This window comes from Balaenoptera musculus, chromosome 3 (genome assembly GCF_009873245.2).
Source record: "Balaenoptera musculus isolate JJ_BM4_2016_0621 chromosome 3, mBalMus1.pri.v3, whole genome shotgun sequence".
Lineage (NCBI taxonomy): Eukaryota > Metazoa > Chordata > Mammalia > Artiodactyla > Balaenopteridae > Balaenoptera > Balaenoptera musculus.
In genome coordinates, this window is record NC_045787.1 from 36,446,126 (window position 1) to 36,468,695 (window position 22,570).

The following is a 22,570-nucleotide window of genomic DNA, read 5'->3' on the forward strand; positions in this document are numbered from 1 at the left end:
ATATACAAATGGCAAATTATCATTAAGTGGCTTAAGTGAAATCTGCCTGCTTGTAAAGGATAGACCAGAACAGGATGGATTTTGAGAGATACAGATTCAAAAATTTAAATGTTTTCTGTAGTTACAGCTATCACATCCATCTAATTTGGTTTTGAGATATTAAATCACATTTAAACTTTACAATATGAATGCAAATGAAGTTTGAAATTAATTTGGTCTTAGCATACTCCTACTGTTTTGCCTTCCTAGAATATAGGAACATGTTACTCTGTTAGGTATCATGCAGGATGTCAGCAGATGACATGAAATTCTCTTAGCATTCACTTAAATTTGATTGTACATGAAAGAAAAGACGTAGAAACAGACCAAAAAAGCCTAAATCAAAAAATTGTATATTGACAATGACAGTGTTCATTAGTGACTTAGTATCTCTGCCCCACTTTGGAATCCCAGGTTTGAAGCTCACTTAGGATTTGTGTAAACACCAGCAGAGTGCAGTTCCAGTGGCCTGCAAACTGTAAACAAGGTGTAAGAGTGATTTGCAGAATAGGAATGAAGCCTACTTGACCGGGTAAAAACAGATTAATTTGGACTGTCAAATACAGCAAATATATCAAACAGCTAAACTAAAAAAATATTATTAAAACAGGACCAGCAGATAGTACAGTGAGTTAGAAGACAATTCTGAGAGGTGATTTGGAGAATTTGATAAAAACCTATATTTGAAATTTTATAATAGAATCCACATAAATTCCTTTTCATCATTAACTGGTCAGCAATAGAAATAACCCCTGCATAACAGTATGTGTACATGTGCAATGGACATGAGGAAATCAGGCCACACCCTAAAACCAGGTAGTCATTCCAAGATGCATTAAACATTCATTTATCTGTCACGTTAGTTAGATTTGTATGGAGCACTGCATGTGTTGACAAGCATTATGGGCTGAATTGTAATGCCTCAAAATTCATATGCTGAAGCCTTAACTCCCCGTACCTCAGAATGTGCCTGAATTTGGAGATAGGACCTTTAAAGAGGCGATGAAGTTAAAATGAAGCTGTTAGGGTGGGCCCCAATCCAATCTGACTGCTACCCTTATAAAAAGAGGAAGTTGGGCACACAGAAAGAAAGGTGGCCGTCTGCAAGCCAAGGAAAGAGGCCTCAAAAGAATCCAAACCTGTCAACATCTTGACCTTGGGCTTCCAGCCCCCAGAAGTGTGAGAAAATAAATTTCTGTAGTTTAAGCCAAGGTGGTATTTTGTGATAACAGCCCTAGCAAATTAACATAGCAAGTTAGGCTGGACAAAGTGTGGCAGGAAAGATGAAGCTGCCCCCTCTATCTGTCAGGACATAGCAGCACCTCAGCTCTGAAAGTAAGGCGGGGGCAGGAGTAAGATACATGAGCCAGCTAGGCTCGCTCTGAGGCGGTGTGGAACACAATGCACACACTGCAACAACTTCGGAGCTCTTCAGTCCGGGGTGAAATAAAATAAAATAAAAAGCTTAGTTACATGAAAAAAGGATTTTGCTTTATTTTTGTATTGAGTGTGAAGTATCATGGGCATTTAGTTGACAAGAGCTACAGGCAGATGGAAATGGCTTTAGAGTCAGGACTGGAGTTATAAGACTGGGTGCTCTTTTACAAGATTTTTTTAGATTTTTATAAAATATATACAGCAATATTTATAGTTTTAACCATTCCCACGTGTACAATTCACAAGAATATTCACAATGTTGTATTACTATCACCACTCTCTATCTCTACCTAGAACATTTTCATCGATCTCGACAAAAGTTCTGTAGCCTTTAAACTATAACTCCCCCCTTCTCCCTCCTCTCAAAACTTTGATAACTTCTATTCACTCTCTGTTGTTATGAATTTGCCTATTCCAGGGCCTTCATAAGTACAATTATGCAATATTATCATAGGACTAATTTTTGAAGTCCGAGAAATAAACATTGCCTCCCAGAAAAATATTGGGTGAGGGGGGAAGTAGTGGAGCAATGTTAGGAAAAATCAAGGAAAAGGCCCAGTAATCTGGCTCTTGTTCAATGACACAAACTGTCTTCTCCCTGACCCTTCCGGTTTCCCTGATTCCCTATTCTCCACATTCTCCCCAGCACTTGTTATATCTTGTCCTTTGATAACAGGTGTGAGGTGCTATCTCATTGTGGTTTTGATTTGCATTTCTCTAATGATCAGTTAAATTGAGCACCTTTCCATATATCTGCTGGCCATTTGAATGTCTTTTTTGGAAAAAAAAGTCTATTCAGGTCCTTTGCCCTTTTATAATTGGACTGTTTGTTTCTTGCTATTGAGTTATGTTGAGTTGCTTATATATTTTGAATGTTAACCTCTTATCAGATGTGTGGATTGCAAATATTTTCTCCCATTCCACAGGTTGTCTTTTTATTGTGTTGATCATTTCTTTCATACTGCAGAAGCTTTTTAGTTTGACGTAGTCCCACTTATTTGTTTTTGATTTTATTGCTTGTGCTTTGGGTATCCTACCCAAAAAAATCATTGTCAAGACCCATGTTAAGAAGCTTTTTCCCTGTGCTTTTTTCTAGGAATTTTATGATTTCAGACCCATACATTTGTCTTTAATCCATTTTGAATTTTAGTGTGTAATCTCTGATTGTCTCTGGCAATTAATCATATGTGACTTCCTACATTTCTTGTATTTTTAGTAATGTATTTTAACTTTTTCTTCATAGTTCTTTTCACGTATTTCCATCTTGACTCTATAAGCACACAGTAAGCACTGTGAGACTGGAAACCACATTTTATAATTTACCTTCCCACACTTAAATCAATATCTTGCACACATTAAGAAATCAATAAATGTTTTTTGTCTGTTTGTTTTCTAGAGACAAGGGATGCAGGGGGAAAGCTCTAGACCAAAAGAGAGAAGAAGACCCAATTTCTTTGTTTGGTAATGGAACCAAGATCAGGCCACTTACATAAATTTTCTAGCCTTTGGTTACTGTGCCTCTTACATGTGTATATGATAATTTATAAGATCCTTGTAGAGCTTTGCAATACTATGATTCTAGCTTATTTTAATTAATCTGAACTGAAGACATTTTTAGGAGACATTTAAAAAACCAACAAGCATGTACTTTAAAAAAATTATTCAGAATTGCACTAAATAAATATGCATGCAAATTATGATTTCTTCCCTAACAGTGTTTTCCACAAATTAAAGGTCAGAAGGACAGTATTATACTCTCAGCCCGATTCATGCTCTGTGAAAATGAAATATACTGACACCCTATATTCTACTGGGACACTGATCTGTACCTATTTTCAGTCCGCGGCCCTTCACACTCCATTGTTTAAAAATAGATCAGTTCTGAATTTTGGAGACAGACATAGAAGGGCATTAACCTCTTTCTTCATTGTTAAGTTTACTTTTTGCTGTAATCGAATCAGTATAAATCTGATCATGATAAAAATAGACCTTCTTACTTTGTACACATTCCAACAGGCTCTCATAAGCAGAGGGGTAGGGCTCACTGAATTTTTCTAATTAGTTTTTAGTTTTAAATATACTCCTCCTTTTATTAAAGCGTCAGCTGTTTCTGATTCTAACATTTCAATGCCAAGTTTTGATGCTAAGACACTGTCTCCAGAAGGCTGGCTATTAAAACGGAGGAAGGGCTTATTAGCAGATTGTTTGAATAAATTCCCAAAGAAATGAGACATGTGATAAGGCTAGACTCGGTGTCCCTCTGGTGTATGGCCTAACACCCTCTGAATGACCCACTCATAGCACTTACCCACAGTTATAATTGCTGATTAAATTTCTGTCTCTCACTAAGTTGTAAGAGCCATGAGGGCTGGGACTATCTCTGATTCTTCACTGAATCATAGTTATAACAAGAATCAAATTTTACTGTGTACTTACTATATGCCAGGCACTTTCAAACTTTTAATATTTTTTTCTCATTTAATTTAAAAACAACTCTGTGAGGTACTTACCATCATTCATATTTAAAGATGAGCAAAGTGAAATACATACATGTTATGAAATAGCCCAAAGTTGTACAGATACTAACTTGTGGAGCTGCATTTAAATGAGGTTGGTGGCACTATGGAGAACAGTGTAGAGGTTCCTTAAAAAACTAAAAATGGAACTACTGTATGATCCAGCAATCCCACTCCTGGGTATATACCCAGAGAAAACCATACTTTGAAAAGATACATGCACCCCAATGTTCATTGCAGCACTATTTACAATAGACAAGACATGGAAGCAACCTAAATGTCCTTTGACAAAGGAATGGATAAACAAGATGTGATACATATATACAATGGAATATTACTCAGCCATTAAAAAGAATGAAATAATGCCATTTGCAGTAACATGCATGGATCCAGAGATTATTATACTAAATGAAGTAAGCCAGACAAAGACAACTATCATATGACAATGTTTAAATGTGGAGTCTAAAAAGAAGGATACAGATGAACTTATTTATAAAACAGAAACAGACCCACAGACATAGAAAATAAACTTACAGTTATGAAAGGGGAAAGGGGGGGAGGGATAAATTAGGAGTTTGGGGTTAACATATACACACTACTATATATAAAATAGATTACTAACAAGGACCTATTGTATAGTACAGGAAACTCTACTAAATACTCTAATAACCTATATGGGAAAAGAATCTGAAAAAGAATAGATACAGTATCTGTATATGTATATGTATATGTATAACTAAATCACTTTGCTATACACCTGCACCTGACACAACATTGTAAATCAACTATACTCCAATATAAAATAAAAATTGGAAAAAAAATGAGATTGGTGGAACTGGGGCCAAAGAAATGAGACATATGATAAGGCTAGACTTGGTGTGCCTCTGGTTTATCCATGAGGCTGCATAGTTCCTCCATAGTAGGTTTTCACTCATGATTTGAAAGTATACATATAAATATTCATGGCACTGAGAATATCATAAAGGCAATTTAAACTATTCAGAGCAATGAAACTGAAGGCTCCTGAGCAGCCAGGGGAAAACAGGAGCATATTTTAAGTGGATGGAAGGAGAAGAAAAGGAGGGAAAGCCAGGGCAGGTAACAACTGGGAGGGAGAGGAGGTCTCTAGAGATCACTGAAGTCCATCTTTGCAGACTCAGAATTTTAATTAGACACAGTCACAGAGCAACTAGAGAGTGAAGATTATAGATGATAGATAATGGATGCATCACATAATAGTGGCTCTAATTTAAAATGCCAAGTTTCTGAGTACCATCGTAAGTATTTTTCTCAGAAAACTGTAGTTGTTCCTTTACTTTCTGGTCCATGTATATTAGTTCACAGTGACACGAAGATAATTTTTTAAGATGACTTTACAATCACTTCTCAGAATGCTGATAATGCCAGTGGGGTCAGTGCTCGGGTCAGATGGTCTAGTCCGAGGATGAAGAACACAGAGATTTATCTGCTGCACTGAATATTCTACATCCTGAGATGGCTCACTACTTAGGTTTGGACAGGGAATCCAGCAACTTTTGTTTTATGTGCCACTGACAATATGCTAGGCACAGCTGGCAAAGCAATGTAAGAAAAATAGTATTTATTTTCTATCTATCCCATGGATATTATTATAGAGATTGGACAAAACATTTACATACTTCTTATAATGGTACTCTATTGGAATATTCCCCCATCCCCCAGGTTTACTCTGCAATAAATCACTAATGTGTATAAACCTTGAGAAAGTTAAAAAGAAAATAAAAACAACCACATGCAAAATAGGTCCTTCTGGCTTACAGTGTATATATCAAAACAAAATCACAGAGGAATCTAAAGATGCCAGCATCCTTTTGTTATATATTAGAAACCATATTCTCCATAGTATAATCTAAAGTGATACTAAGAAAGTTCTGTGGCCACAGTACTTCATAGTTCTGGGCATCACTTTTCTTTTTTTTTTTTAATTTTATTTATTTATTTATTTATTTATTTATTTATTTATGGCTGTGTTGGGTCTTCGTTTCTGTGTGAGGGCTTTCTCCAGTTGCGGCAAGTGGGGGCCACTCTTCATTGGGCATCACTTTTCTTATGCATGCCAGCATCTCTGTTGTGTCTACAAAATGCTCTCTCCAAGCTCTAATAATCAATGATTCTTTGAGATCCTTATTTAATTTGCCTTTATTTATCCAATAAGTAGTTATTAAATATGTACTTTCTAGGGAGTAGAGCTACCATGGAAATCAAGAAAGACAAAGTCCTTGCTTTCTTGGATCCCGAGTTCCAAGAATGGAGAATTAACACATAAATAAAAAGGGACAACAAGGCAACAGAGTGATGTGTACACAACAACAAGGATGATGTGATAGAGAATGACTGCAAGGAAATTAATTTAGATGAACTTCTCACGGAAGGCCCCAGGTAACATTTGTATTGAGATTTGAACAATGAGTCAGGTATTTGTTGAAGGCTTTTCAGCAATTTGTCTCCAATTGATGAAAAAGATAAATCACCTAATTTCTGCATAGAAATGCTTTCAATAAAGTAGTGCTTTCAAAATATCTACTAGCTGAATTAATTTGCATATGCACGGTATGAGTTTTTGGTAAGAGCTTTCAAAGGTCACACAAATGATATTCTTCCTGCCATTTTACATCTTAGAGATTCTTCATATTTAAAAATATTCAAACACATTGAAAAAAAAGTCTGGGGAATAAACCGGATATAACATAATATAGATTTAATTGATTATGAGTAAGGAATAATTTTCATATTCATAAGCATTTTACTTTCTTTCTATATTTTAAAGCAATGGGTTTTTTGCATAAATTTTTTAGAATCTAAAGTTTGACCTGCCCTTCACTTTTGTACATTCCTGAGTACCCAGACTTGTGTTAGCAGAAATCACTGCTCTTAAGTATACATTAGCATCTCAAATTATGCAAAATACTTTCTTACAAATGAGCCTTCTGGACAATGAAGTATTTTAAGTTAAAAGTCTTGTTAAAATGTAAGATGGTTGTTGGCTCTAACGTGAATATATGATTAACAATTATATGTGGTGTGTGTATGTGCACACAATGCAAGTCTTACATTTTTACCTTTTATTATAAAATACATATCAAATAATCTAGCTTTCCCTTTCTAAGTATCCTAGTTTCATTCATTTTATATTTATTGTAGCAATCATTCAATGTCTTCTGTTGTGTGCCTTCAAAGTGCCAGGCACTTTGTGGATACTAGAGGCACAACTGGGACCAAAATACATCTTTGCACAGATTAATGCCTCATCTTCTAAATTGGAAGACAGCTTTTGAAAGGTGGAATGATGTATTTTACTACTTTTAAAATATTTCTGTATATGTATAACTGATTCACTTTGTTATAAAGCAGAAACTAACACACCATTGTAAAGCAATTATACTCCAATAAAGATGTTTAAAAATAAATAAATAAATAATAAAATAAAATATTTCTTGTGATCTACCACTATGACCTGAATATAGCAGGTATATAAGACTACAATTTAATAGGGAGCAAGACATATTTCCCACTGTTCTTACTGAACTTTTCTGCATAAAACATGTCTGGCTTTTTTACATCTAGGTTTCATTTTGAATAATGGCTTCTGTTATCTCTCTGCCAATGTCTTTGCTTACTTTCCTATTCTACTCTTCCTGTTCCCCTAAAGTCTTAATTCACATTAAATTTAGGCTTTTGTGTGACTCTGATGCCAGAAGAGCAACAGCTGAAGAGAAGATGAACAAATGGAGAACATGGTTTTCACCTTTTTAAGGTGTTAAGTGTTTGAGCATCTCATGCTTCTACTTCTAGGATCTCTAATGTTATTAAGTAGCCATGATTCTTACCCTGTTTTTCACTCATAATTCTGTTAAAGACCATTCACTCAATAAATATTTAATGAGCTCCCATCAAATACTAGTCATTAGAGATACAGAGATATTACGGCACGGTCTCTACCCTCAAGAAGCTCACAGTCTTGAAAGAGACAAACAGTAAACTGACAAATGAAAATACAGTGATAGACAATGGTCAGGGAAAATGTATGAAGGTTCTGCCTGGTAAGACTGTTTGATGGAAAGCTGAAGGTAAGCTGGGTAGAAAGGATTGAAGATAGAGAGGGTAGCATGAAGAAAGGCAAAGAGGCAATCAGCAACATTTCCCCCACCCCGCCAGGAAATTATCAACAATTTTCTGCTGATGAAGCATGAATGTAAAGAAATGAAGATGGAGGCAGACCAGGGGGCATCTCAGGTGCCATGTCAAGCAGCTTGAACTTTTTCTTGAAGGGGATAGGAGGTCATGGTTAGGCTCTGAGAAGAAAGTAATGTCAAACTAGTGTTGTATATCAATCAATATGGTAGCCCTGAGATGGGATGCATTTGAGCTAATTGACATCAAAGGCAGGAAGAAAAGTGGTGAGTGCACTTAAGAAGTTGAGGTAAAAGATGCTGAGACCCTGAACTATGGCATTTGCAAATATAAGGAAAACATTAGTCTAACTTAATGATAGAATAGTTGTAGGAATTGAGGAAATTGGAGGTATGTCTATTGATGGCTTTAAGGGGATAAAAATGAAAAGTGGAATTTTTTCCACTGAAGATCAGAGTAAATTAAAGTATGGCAAGATAAAGCAGTTAATAACATACACATGATTAAGAACATTTTCTTGTTATCCTGATTTTACATTACACTGAGCATTTTTAGCAGGGAGGAATGCTTCCCGTTTAAGCATGCAGATTCTTAGGGTTCATTTTTATGTTCACTTTTTCTATTGGCTTTCTGTATTCCCTCAATGACATTTTATGCTAGAATCCTTACTTTTCTGCTTCTTTGAAATAAATTTTTAGTTTTACTATGTTCTCCTGCCTATTGATTCCATCTTAATCCCTGATACTGTCTCTTCAATTACCTTTGTCTCCATGCTATGGTCTGTCCTACCCTGCCTTTGAATCCCACCAGGACCTTTAGAACCCAACTTGGTTCTAGTGTCCTGAACTTCTGCCTCTTAGTGAAAGGAATTTGGATTTAAAATAAATTCTGTCATCCTACAGAGAGATAAAGCAAAGCATATTGATAGATTTTTTTAAAAAAATGATGCATTACTTTTTTTTTAACATCTTTACTGGAGTATAATTGTTTTACAATGGTGTGTTAGTTTCTGCTTTATAACAAAGTGAATCAGCTATACATATACATATATCCCCATATCTCCTCCCTCTTGCGTCTCCCTCCCACCCTCCCTATCCCAACCCTCTAGGTGGTCACAAAACACCAAGCTGATCTCCCTGTGTTATGCGGCTGCTTCCCACTAGCTATCTATTTCACATTTGGTAGTGTAGAAAATACAAAGTTTTGATTCTATTTCTCAAAGCAAAAATATTTGTACATTCTTATTTGATTGAGGACTCTAGAGAAAATAAGCTAATCAATAGCAGATATTTAGCTCCTTCTATTTCCAAAACTCTTAACTGATGTCTTAAGGCTTAAAAAAATACAAATAACTTTTAATGGATGCAGATACTTAGGGATGGTTATAAATGGTAAAGATGATAGTTGAAATAGAAATATTTATTGACTCTTTAACATATGCTACATGTAGTAGGAATTTCAAGAAAAATTTAAAATATAGATTAAATGGTCTTTGCTCTTAAAGAACTTTCAAGACAAAAGTGGAGGAAACTAATGTGGAAAAATCGTGATAATAGACAAAATGGAAAGTAGCACACAAGCATTACGGACTCAGTGTATTGGGGGTTAGGGAAAAGAGAGACCAGATCTAGTCTGGACAATCAAAGGAGGTATAAATAAAGAAATATTATTTATTACCTTTGCCAACAGATGAGAAATATCTGGAAAATGTATGATGCAAGTTGAGAAATTAGAATTGGTTTTTCAAAACAGTAAGTTGCACAATTTGGCTATAGGCCACTTTGGAACGTGTACGGCAACAGGGAAAAATAAAGCTGGAAATCCAGCAAGGATCAGAGCATAGAAGGGCTAGAATATGAGCCTAAGGAGGCTATAGTTGATTTAATTTGTAATGTAAAGACTGAACATTTCTGAGCAGAGACATGACTAGCTCTTACACGTAAAAGAAGATTAATCTGGCATCGCTGCTTTAAATGGTAGTTAGAGAAAACAGACCAAAGGTTGGAAGGTAAACTAAGGGGATATTGCAAATAGTCCATGTGAGAGGAATAAGGTTAGGGTAAGGGCCTTGGGAAGGGAGACAAGGGCATAGGTGTAAGATATATTGTCACAGTGAATTGACAGCATTTGGTAATTGACTGGATGTGCACAGCAAAGAAAGATTTTTTAAAAAGACAAAAATTTTACATTCCAAATGACTCGAAAGAATAACTAAAACATTTACAGAGAGAGAGAGAGAGAGACTTCAAAGGATAAATGGTTTAGTGATGGAAGATAATGACTAACACATAGCTTACTATACATACATACGGCAAAGGGATATCATGTAGCTTTTAAGAAAACAGAGGTTATGGCAAGAACTTGGAGCTCAAATTTATAGAACCGCAGAGTGAGATGAAATAAATATGAGACTAAAACTCAGAAATTCAAAATGAAAAGCCCATGGCTCAGTAATGGCTTAGTGTTAAAGAAGCTCCCAAAAGAGGTTCAGGATATGTGTTTTATTGAGTTTAAAAGAACCACCAATGGCTCAAAGACAAAGGATTTGATGCTTAAATGTTCACTTATAATTTTCAAGGAAACAATTTTGGTAAAGAAGTGGAGATTGAACCACAATGCAATAATTATAAAGCAATCTTTCGAGAAGGTTGGTAGTAAAAGAAAGGAGAAAGAGAAAGACAGTGTAAGAAACACAAACACTCAAGAGAATGTTCTTTTGATCTAGGGGTGACCTGTACATTCTAGTGGGCAGAGGGAAGGCTTCTAGGGAGGGATGGAAAGGAGATGCAAGGCCAAGAAGTGGTTATTGATGTTGCCAAGTGTTTTAATGAGGCAACAGGAAATGAATTACTCCCAACGGGTCAGGTCAGTCTGTGATCAGGGTCCAGGAGATGAGTAAGGAAAATGAAGATAGGAGGAAAGCAGAAATCAAAAGGAAGTTAACGAAACAGTTTGACGAGCATGAGATGAGAGAGTGGAAAACTGGGAAGATATGGGCAATGAGGACACAAGAAGGGACTTTGTAACTAGGGACACAGAAAATAAAATGATATCCTGAGAATCATAATTAGAACAATTTCCAGTCTTTTTTCAACATAAGTGCTTGTAAATGGGAGAACCTAAGGGCAAATAAGGGCAAAAACCGAGATGTTTTAACATTACATTTTAATTTTTCTTTTAAGTAGTGTCAAAGCATGGAATGGAGGATTTCCCAGGAAAGGAGAAAGTAGACAATGATCTTGCACACGGAGACTGAGGACTGTGAATCTTACCTCTCTCAGAGGATCATTGAGTTCATTGAGAATATTTTCCTCATCAAAGATTTTGCCTTGGTATCTGTGTTCATAGTAATCATGTATCTTCTGACGCATATCAGCTGGTAACTTATGGAATGACATGTATTGTTCCACTTGCTTATACTGTAAGGAAAGGAAAAAAGGAAATTAGAAAACATTGTTAGGCTGTATGAGAAATCGTCGTGTTACTTTGTGGTGCTATATTCAATAATATTTGAGTAACAGTAACAAAAAGAAGAAATCCTTTAAGGGGAAGGAAATAATGTACTAGGTTGTAATGTACCTACTCTGTGTCACAGACTGTAGAAAGCATTTGTTTAGTTGAACATTTCCTGTAAAGACCTGAGATGTTATAGAGAGGAAGCATGGAAGGAGCTCAGAGGTAACTGGGTGCAGCCCCAGAAAAGCCAGTGATGAGGCAAGAAAACAAAATGTGATGCTATTTTTTTTTTTTTGATTTTTTTTGAGCTGAGTTCTAAAAGAAGTATGAAGTTGCTGTTTAACTCTTCATTTGGAGAAAGAATCTCATAACTTTGGATAGTACAAAAGGTCTTATCTTAGACCTTTATAGCAAAAGATGAGACCTAATTAACAATTGAATCTGGAGGCAGAAAGCTTGGCAGCTATTTGCAAGTCATAGATACTCAAGCAACACTCGTGCCCTGTAAATTAAGAGACTGTGTCAGGCTTCAATTTAGGACGTAGCAAAATATCAGAATGAGACTAGATCCACATAATTTTATAGCTGAAACTTAATATAGACATTTAATTTCATTTAAACAAGTAGTACTTAAACTTGATTGTTTATAAAACTTGGGGTGAGGTTGTCTTTTGGGAATGCAGATTTGCATTCTTAACTCCAGATATTGATTCCATTGAGGTACCTGCCTTTGTAAATTTATACACATACTCATATACATATACATATACATACGCACTTAAAAAAATCCCTGCAAATCAAACAGGAACATAGAAGCATGGAGATTACTTGGAAGCTTATTAGAAGAGAATTTCAGGCTTTACCTCAGAGCTGTGAAATCAGAATCTGCATCTTAAGAAAGATCCCAGATGATTCATACACATTTAAGTTTGAGAAATATTCCCTCGATGTTTCAAATGCAGGTGGTCATAAGACTATACTTTGAAAAAATTAGTTAGACCCCCCCAAATTAGTTTCATTGTATGTATGATAAAACTGAGTACAAATTAAAAGGTAGATAATAAAACTGGATGAAGATACTGGAATAAAAATCTTTCCTTAAACACAACACATTTGACATATTATCTATGAAAAATTTTTTTCAAATCTTTTCCTGATAACAGAGTTCAGACTAGAAGATCTAGGTGACTGGACTCCCTGCCCATAATTACCGTAATTATAATTGGTAAGTGATAATACATATATCTAATGGGAAACAGCAACCCATTGTATTGTATTTCTTCAAATTTTTTTACATAATTTCCTTACACATAACATTCATATTTTTGGACATTCCCTTTTAGAGTTTAGTATTCTCAAAGGAAATACAACTTTGTCATGAGATTCCTTTATTTGGTCACCAGACTGTTCCCTGAAGTATTTAAAGCCTGCAGGCCTACATATATATATCTCTGAAGCAACTTGATTATGATTTAGGCATTCTGAATTTAGGCACCAATGCTGTCACTGTCATTGTGTGTAAGTGGCTTCTAGTATATACTTGAGAAGGACTGGGTTAATTTTCCCTGAAGAAGTCAGAATCTGTACACTAACCTTGGTAGCCCACCCTTAGCTAGAGACCTCAGAGTCAGCCTGCTTTGACCCCTCATGCAGCTGGTCCAAAGGAAAGATGCTTCAGTGGCCCTTTCTACAGGATTGCTGTGTAGGATAAAGTTGATTTGCAGCTGGACTGGAAAAGCTCTAACTTTATTTTTAGAGACATCTTTGTATCTGATTTTTACTCTTAGCCAAGAAGAGGGCAGTGGGATATTTGAGGTACTGTTTAGGTTCTGAAACTCCACTGGAGACCCACAAGGCTAACTCCTGCACTAATGATTTGCAAATAGCCTGCTTGGTTTGACTAGTTTGGATGGACTATTTAAAGAGCTACTGAGAGCTTTGTTGGTGAGCTCTCCCCAAAGCAAGACTCCTTGCACAGATCTTGGTGGTTCAGGCCAGTGAGTCAGCATGTTCCAGGGTCCCAGAGATTGAGCCCACAGGGAGGATGCTGGGGAAAGGCCCTCGGGCCTCTGATGCTTGTTGGCATTCTCTTTCTCTGTTGCACTGAACTTTGCCTTTAAGCGAAAGCCTCATATGAGTATAATCTATGGAGTCTGGTGAGCTCTGTCAAATATCCGAACTTGGGAAAACAATAAAACAACTTCAGACAACAGGGCTGTCACTTACGGCATTGATGAAAGTCCTTTCAGATCTGGCCAAATAAAGGATTCAGTGTGTTCTTCAAAACCAGTAGGTATCAAGTAATCTCTGCTCACTTTTCTCAATAGAGTGCTTGCCCAAACACTGCTTGGGGTGGTGAGAACCTTTAACTTTAACTGGCATACTGAAGCTCTAGATTTCTCCCTTTCTTTGCATGTATCTCAGGGTTATGGGAGACAGCATTAAAACTTAGTAGCATTTTAATCATTTTGGGGAAATTTGTGCCTGTGTTTGAGGGAGAGTAGGGGAAAGAAAAGAAATTCAGTTTCTGACAAGTTAAGTTTAAGATGCCCATGGCACATCCTAACGCTTATATGTAGGTCAGGCACTTAGAAGAGAAAATATACGCATAGTCAATGACTAAGGGATCACTAAGGATGCGTCAAGTGAGGACATAAAAAGACAAAAAGTGGAACTTATATTTTAAAAGCAGTTGAGTCATGGAGTTTGACAAGTTAAGGGAACTCACATTAGCCAGCACGATGTAAGAGCAGGACCAGAAAAGCTAGATGAGCAAAATCCAAAGAAGGATAAAGTTTCAAAGGGGAGGGGGCCACTCAAAAGCAAAGAAGCAAGTACAATTCTTTCCTGAATATATAAAATCAAAAATTCATTGTATCAGATTTAAAAGACTATAAAACAAGTACCATTTAAAATTCTAATGTACTATTATTTTTTAAATGTTCTCTGCAATTAAAATTTTATATATATCTATATCTATATCTATATATAATGTATGTACATGATATTTTAGGGGTTCAGAACAGGCTTCTTCAAGATGTGACACTTTGGCATGTGGGTTATTATGTGCTAAAGGCAGTGGAGACCCTACAGGCTCAAGAGAAACTACTGTCCCTCCCTTAACTACTTAGGATAATTTAAATTGGGGATTTTTCCCAGGAAAAGGGTTATTACCAGAGATAAATTTTATCTAAGTCGTCCCATCTGTATGGCAGGACAAACATCTAATTACCCAACAACTGCTCTTCTTTTTATCATCCTATGAATCGTCCTCCTGTTTTTGAGAGCTCCAGGTCCCTCTCCCATTCCTTAGCCCAGGATGGCATATATACCTTATTTTACCTCTTTGTCTCTGAATCTCTCCTGTATGTGGGGTCTCTGACCCTATCAAGTATGTGGGATTCATGTACATATGAGAAATGAAATTTGATTTTCACCTGTTAACTGGCTCATGTCAATTTAATTCTTAGACTGGACAGAAGAACCTAGAAGGATAGAGGAAAGTTTTCTTCCGCCTTGACAATATTAAAAATGTGCCCTAATAGAGTGTTTATAACAAATGGCAACATTCCATTGTCAAACCCACCAGTCTCACTTCTCCCGTGTCACCATTTTTAAAAAGGTGTTTAGTTGGTATCACCAAGCAATATGCTTCTGTCTCTATTTCTTATATGGGTTAATAATAGGCATCATTTATTGACTCTTTGCCAAAACAAAGTGGTTTAACTATTTACAGCTCCCTGTATCTTCTCACCCCCTTTCTCATGCTATAACTGTGTCACTAGTGCTAATTGTTCCCTTGATCTCCTTTGTAACTGTACATAATCTATTTATACCTTTATTTCTTGTTCAGAGAACTCTAGACAAATTTACCAGATGAAAGTAACAAACTCCCTCCTTCACTCTTACTTTCTAACTTCTGTCATCTCTACTTTTATGATGTAAAGGTGGATTATAATTTTGTACCCATAATTAAACCTACCAAACCCATAAAGTGTTTACATTACTTTGACCATGTATCATGATGCCAAGTGGAACATTTGATGACATTTCCTTTTGTTTCATGGATTTTTAATGATTTTCATTTCTGGCATAATTAGCTCTTATTTTAGTTTCATTTATTTTTTCTAGCCTTCTTATCCTACCCAATATTTGTTGAGTTTTCTTTAGAGATTTTTCTGTACGATTTCTCTTTACAACACCCCTGGTTGGGTTCACTATTCTTAGACCCTATGTTTTTCCTTTGGTTTAGTTATTCATGTTGCTGGAACCAATCCCTAAGTAAACAACTACGAAATATTGAGTGGGATATAGTTTTTTGGAACCATTTCTTCTCTGAAAATGTCTCTGTTAAACTCAAAGTTGATTGATAACCTGACTGCATACAGAATTCTAGGTTGAAGTCTAGTTGGATGCTGAGCCTTTGGATAATTGATGCACTTTGCTGGATATGGTCCCTGTTTCTCATCACTTATTTCATATATTCTTTCCCTGCATTTCCCCCTACGTTTCCCTAGATTTCCCACATTTTCTCTACATTCCCCAATATTTCCTGAAATTCTTAGAACTCATTTTAATTCCAAATATCTTCTCAATTCTTTGAGCTTTTATCTTCATAATTTTATTGCATTCAGTTTAGAAATATATTAATACATGAAGTTAAAAAATAATTTTAAGGCATCCTTTTATTCCTGAAAAATCTGGATGTCTCAATAGAGGGGAATTGAAAAGTATCCACTGGATTTAGGTTCAGTAAAATTTTTGGTGTCTTTGCACTCAGGGCTTTCATTGGACTGTGTGTGTACATCAGGAGTGGGGGCAATTCAAAACAGTTTGCAAATGTTTAGAAGTAAGAAGTGAAAATGGAAATAGCAAATGTAACCATCTCTCTGACGCACTCTAGTTAAAAGCAGAGAGCTAAAATGATAGCATGGTAAATGTCAACAATTCCAAAAATCTAAAAAAAAAGTTTTAATCACATTTATATTGTTTTTATATTCATGAAATGATACCCTTACCAGAAAACTGAATCACCCCTACTTTAATATCCCCTACTCCTTCATCCTAATCCTCAAGATAATATCAAATCATGTAAATTCTACCTGCTAAAGGTTTCAATAATTTTCCTTTCCCCTGCATCACCATTGTTATCAATCTAGTCAAAGTAACTTTATTCATCCTCTAAACTAATTCCTAGCTTCCTAACTACATTCTCTGTATCAATTTGCACATGCCTTCTTACAATCCTAATTCATTTTCCATAATCCAGACAGACAAATCTCTTTTTTAACATCTTTATTGGAGTATAATTGCTTTACAATGGTGTGTTAGTTTCTGTTGTATAACAAAGTGGATCAACTATACATATACATACATCCCCATATCCCCTCTCTCTTGCGTCTCCCTCCCACCCTCCCTATCCCACCCCTCTAGATGGTCACAAAGCACCGAGCTGATCTCCCTGTGCTATGCGGCTGCTTCCCACTAGCTATCTATTTTACATTTGGTAGTGTGTATATGTCCATGCCACTCTCTCACTTGATGGACCTAGAGACTGTCACACAGAGTGAAGTAAGTCAGAAAGAGAAAAACAAATACCATATGCTAACACATATATATGGAATCTAAGAAAAAAAAAAAATGGTTCTGAGAAATCTTTTTAAAATGCTAAGCTTATTGTCATTCTTTTCCTTAAGGCCTTTTAATAGCTTCCCATTGCCTTCAGGATCAAGTCCAACTTCCTTGGCCTATGTGGGCCTCTCCTGCTCTATCACGTGCATTTCCCCTTTGTTTGCTATGCCCTGGTATATTAAATGTCTTTCATATTCTTAAACTTACCCTGGTAGCTGTATGCTCATGCTGTTTCCTCAGTCTGAGATGCTTTTGCACCACATAATTTCATGACTAATATCTATTCATCCTTTAACTCTCTCCTCAAATGTACTATGTCAAGGAAGTATTCCCTGACTCCCTAGGCCATGTAAAGTCGCTAGGCATACACTTAGAGACAATGCTGAGTTTACCCCTTAGTTATGCTAAGGGCACCTGCAATTACTTGTTACATGTCTGTCCTTGCCTATCTTGCTCACCACTGACTCTGCTTACATATTTGCACATAGTAAGTTCTCAAGTATTCACTGATTGAAAATCTGGTTTGTTACACACTTTCTGAAAATTCTTCTGATAAAGGAAACAAAAAATGTGATCTTTGCCTTCTTTCAGTAATAATAATGGTATCAAATGGAAGATGCCAGATAGGGAGGTTCTTCCACATGGATTGAAATTGTGGATTTGTATTTTATTATTATTGGTTTGTATTGTTTATGATTCAGAGAAAATTTATTAAATGTGAGATTCTTAACTCTAACTTATTGCAATTAAAGTGGATTAATCTGTTCTTTAAAGAATCTGTGGTTTCTGTCTGAATCTGTATCAGTCTTTATGTCAAACACAGCTATAAGGAGGAGGAAATTATTGACTGTGAAAGAGAAACTGCCTTCCTATAATTCTAAAATGCTTATAACAGTTAGGAAATAGCAGAAGTTAATAAAAACATGTGCAAAGTATATGTATTTTGATATTAAGTGATGAAATACTTGGTTGACTGCCAGCACCTCTCATGTTTTTTTTTTTTTGAAATTTTCCTCTCTATCAAGATTTTGAAATTGTGACAGTTTCTTTAAGTTGGACATTATTCAATAAGCTATTTTTTTGGAGCTATGGAGAGTAACTAAGAAGTATAGGATAGAATCATTGTCTTAAGCTTAATGGCTAATTAATTGATTAGAACATAAGCAGTTATTTAGAAAAGGGAGTGATTTGTTAAGACACCCTCCCTATTAAATAAGTATTCTATTAAAAAATAAAAGGAGTTTTCTTCATCACTGAGACAGCCACGTGTACACCTAAAAGAATAGATAGTCTTCAGGTATCCGGGCATTGTCTTATGTACTGGATATTCCTGGGAGATAGGAATCAGAAGTTATACTTTTCATTTTAAGAACAAATTACATAAAAATGAAAATTAGCAAGTAATTCATAATTACTAATCAAATCAAGTGGACCTCTCAGTTTCTGATTCTAACTCTAGTCTTCAAATCTATAAAACACTGCACATAAGTAGTTGACTTTTTACTGAAATCTCTCAGGAAACACTGAATTACTGTATAGTAGTGTGTTTTATGATAGCTCAGGACATTGTTTAAAATGTAGCCCATGCCCACAGCAGACTCTTAACCTGTGGGTGTCTATGTGTAACTTAAGATTGTAATGATAACTGTCATTTCATCACTTTTTAAAGTTTTTATGTAGGGAGACTCCAAATGATTACAGAAACAATTTTTAATGGTAAGATTTTGCCACCAAAACTCAGCTTCCTTCCTGCAATGCAGCACAGTCTTTGGAGATTATAGTAAATGCTCCCAGGTAGCCTAAGACAGGAAATCTGAATTCCTACATTTCATTCTAAAGTCAGTTTATTTATGCATTAATATTTTAAAAATGATACAACCTAATAGCCTGTTTATCCAAAACTCTACCAATTTTATGACAGATGGCTAAGAATATACTTTTCTTAATTAATATTAGCATATACAAACACTACATTCCTCAAGACATTTATATGGAATCTCATTAGATAATAAATTTAGCATTAGTTTAATAAAATGTTTGGAAATAGCAGTACTTCAAATAGTAAACTTATTATGGATAATTATCAGTAGATATTTGTGGATATATCTATATATCTATATATCTATATATACACATATGTAATGAGTTTCAAAAACATATGACATCCAAAATAAGTTACTCTGTTCTTTTTAGAATATATTTGATCATAACTATTTTACCAATACGTTTCCAGAATATTCTCCTTTACTCACGTAATTTATAATGTTCATTTAATTGTTTTATAAATAGGCAAAAAAGAAAAGTATTACATAGATTATTATACCAAATATAGCCAAAATAAGAGATATTTAAAGTATTTACTTATCATTACGTATACTTTGTATTATGCATTTCCAGCATACATGAAAAAGAAATTTTTAATTGAAAAACAAACAAGAGAAAAACAAAGGTGTACTCACTAAACACCTTTTGTGTTGCTTCTAGAACTTGTTAAACCACAGGGACTTTTTGCAGCCCTTATTTCCTGACCTTAGTACAGGTTTGCTACAAAGATAGATGTTATCATTATAATGAGACCCTTTTTAAAAACTATATACTTATTGTGATTTTCAAAATAATATGGCTGTAATTCTTTCTAAAAACATATTTTTCACTGTCTTATTTTTGTAATAGTTTTATTTTAAAAAATACAAGAATAAAACATCTTTGTAAATGAAAATAGAGGGCAAGGAACAACAAAAAAATGAATTACATGTTTAGTATAAACCATTGCATAATTTAGTCATGCTATTAAAACATTGCTCTACTTATAGGCAATTATTGGGAAAATCATTAAATAGCAAATAGTTTAAAAATCCAGTTGAATTAAAATACATCTCATGCTCAATATAAATACAACTTATAAAAATGGTGCCTGGGGCTTCCCTGGTGGTGCAGTGGTTGAGAATCTGCCTGCTAATGCAGGGAACACGGGTTCGAGCCCTGGTCTGGGAAGATCCCACATGCCGCAGAGCAGCTAGGCCCGTGAGCCACAATTATTGAGCCTGTGCGTCTGAAGCCTGTGCTCCGCAACAAGAGAGGCCGCGATAGTGAGAGGCCCGCGCATCACGATGAAGAGTGGCCCCCGCTTGCCACAACTAGAGAAAGCCCTCGCACAGAAACGAAGACCCAACACAGCCATAAATAAATAAATAAATAAATGGTGTCTGAAATGATGTTCTTCTTACAGAATAAAAAATTAATGTAAGTTTTTTTTTGTTTGTTTCTTTTTTTTTAAATCTTATTTATTTATGTCTGTGTTGGGTCTTCGTTTCTGTGCGAGGGCTTTCTCTAGTTGTGGCAAGCGGGGGCCACTCTTCATCGCGGTGCGCGGGCCTCTCACTGTCGCGGCCTCTCTTGTTGCGGAGCACAGGCTCCAGACGCGCAGGCTCAGTAATTGTGGCTCACGGGCCCAGTTGCTCCGCGGCATGTGGGATCTTCCCAGACCAGGGCTCGAACCCGTGTCCCCTGCATTGGCAGGCAGACTCTCAACCACTGCGCCACCAGGGAAGCCCTAATGTAAGTTTTATATTCAAATGATTATATGTTGTAGATTTTAACCATAATTACAAAATAATAATTAATAAAAATAAAATATTTAAAATTTCCTTTCAAAGACCAATAATCAATCAATTACTTTTTTCATTTTTAATGTTTAAGCCAATCATCGTTGGATTTATGACTAAGCTATCTTAATTTTTACAAAGATATTTTTAATATTGCCATTTATTTACATGGTAACTGAAGCTATTTTGATCCTACATTTAAAAATAAATGATCCCTTTTTATATATACATTATAAAGCTAGGTTGTATGCAAGTGAGTTTACCAAGTACTATTTTTTTTTATTAATTTTTATTGGAGTATAGTTGCTTTACAATGTGTTAGTTTCTGCTGTACAGCAAAGTGAATCAGCTAAATGAATACACATATCCCCTCTTTTTCGGATTTCCTTCCAATTTAGGTCACCACAGAGCACTGAGTAGAGTTCCCTGTGCTATACAGTACTATTTCTAAAATATTTACAGCAGATTGAATCATTTTCAAAAACAATGTTATAAACAGCAAAATGTTCAATTCATACTTACTGAGGAAAAAGTTTCTTTTAGCAAAAATGGATTCCTAGTTATTTTGTGAAATTCTTTTAAGCAGCATAGTCATATCAGATTAAGTCACATAATAATAAAGGAATCCAAATACACCTAAATTTGACTTCCAACATATTAAATGGCAACAAAATTAAAAGCTAATCGTACATGAAGAAAATTCGATGGTTGCAAAGTTATTTTTTTCTGCATAAGTTTGAGTGGGATAATTCCATTTTTATCTTCATTCTAGTTTGTCTTTTTGGACCGCTGGGTAATCAAATATGGGTTTCTTTGTAAGACAGTGAATTCTTCAGCTGTCAGGATACGGGGAAAGCTTTTTGTGATAGTGAATATGTATCTATTTGACCTGGAAAACTATCAAAATTACAACCTAACAGGTGATCTTAAAATCCTTACAGAAAATATTACCAGATAAAAATGGTTATTCTTCCATCCAGAATGATCTCTTCCATAATAAACAGACACTTGCCATCTTATTTATGGAATCTAGCACTCACTATCTATTTAGATATTTCACAAAATATATTTGAATATAAAAGCAAGATTTTTAAAAAGTTGGAAATTGTATATGATAGCTCTTCCTTCCTCCCTCCTTCCCTCCCTCCCTCCCTTCTTTCCTTCTCTCTCTCTCTCCCTCTCTTTCTTTCTTCCTCTCTTTCTTCTAATAGTTTGATTTGAAAATGGCCAGATTTCAAAAAGTTTTCCAAAAGTCAGAGTAACACTGTTTAAGACTTAACTAAGTAATTGAAATCCATAATAGCAATGAGAGTTCAATGTATTTATCAATTAGAAGAAAATGCTTAACTACAAAGTAAATAAATTGTTCATATAAAACATTTTTAGAAAGTTAATTTTAGCAATTATAGAATAATGGTCGGGGGGATAGATGACTACTGGAAATTGAAACAGTCATTATTATCATTATAATAGAGTTAAAATGTGTGCTTGGTTACTTTAGAAATCCTTTAGAGTGTCTTCCTGCTCTGAATGGCTTTGATCTCTATTACTGCAATTTTTCTTGGGGGGTGTGTGTGTGTGTGTGCACTCACACCTGTGTGTCTGTGTGTGTGTTTGCAAATAAGAAAGTGATTTTGATCCTTAATTCAATGAGTACAGATTGACATACCACCTAATCACTCTTTCATTTTTCAATAGGACCATTTAAAACATACT

At 35.3% G+C, this 22,570-nt stretch overlaps 1 protein-coding gene across 1 annotated transcript in view; it reads right to left on the reverse strand.

The window, feature by feature from the left end:
* Positions 1-22,570, reverse strand: part of HCN1 (hyperpolarization activated cyclic nucleotide gated potassium channel 1) — a 373,683-nt gene that overhangs the window by 61,121 nt on the left and 289,992 nt on the right. The window contains exon 5 of the mRNA XM_036845442.1: positions 11,435-11,581. Within this exon, the coding sequence (XP_036701337.1) occupies positions 11,435-11,581 (147 nt within the window). The remainder of the gene's footprint in view (positions 1-11,434; positions 11,582-22,570) is intronic.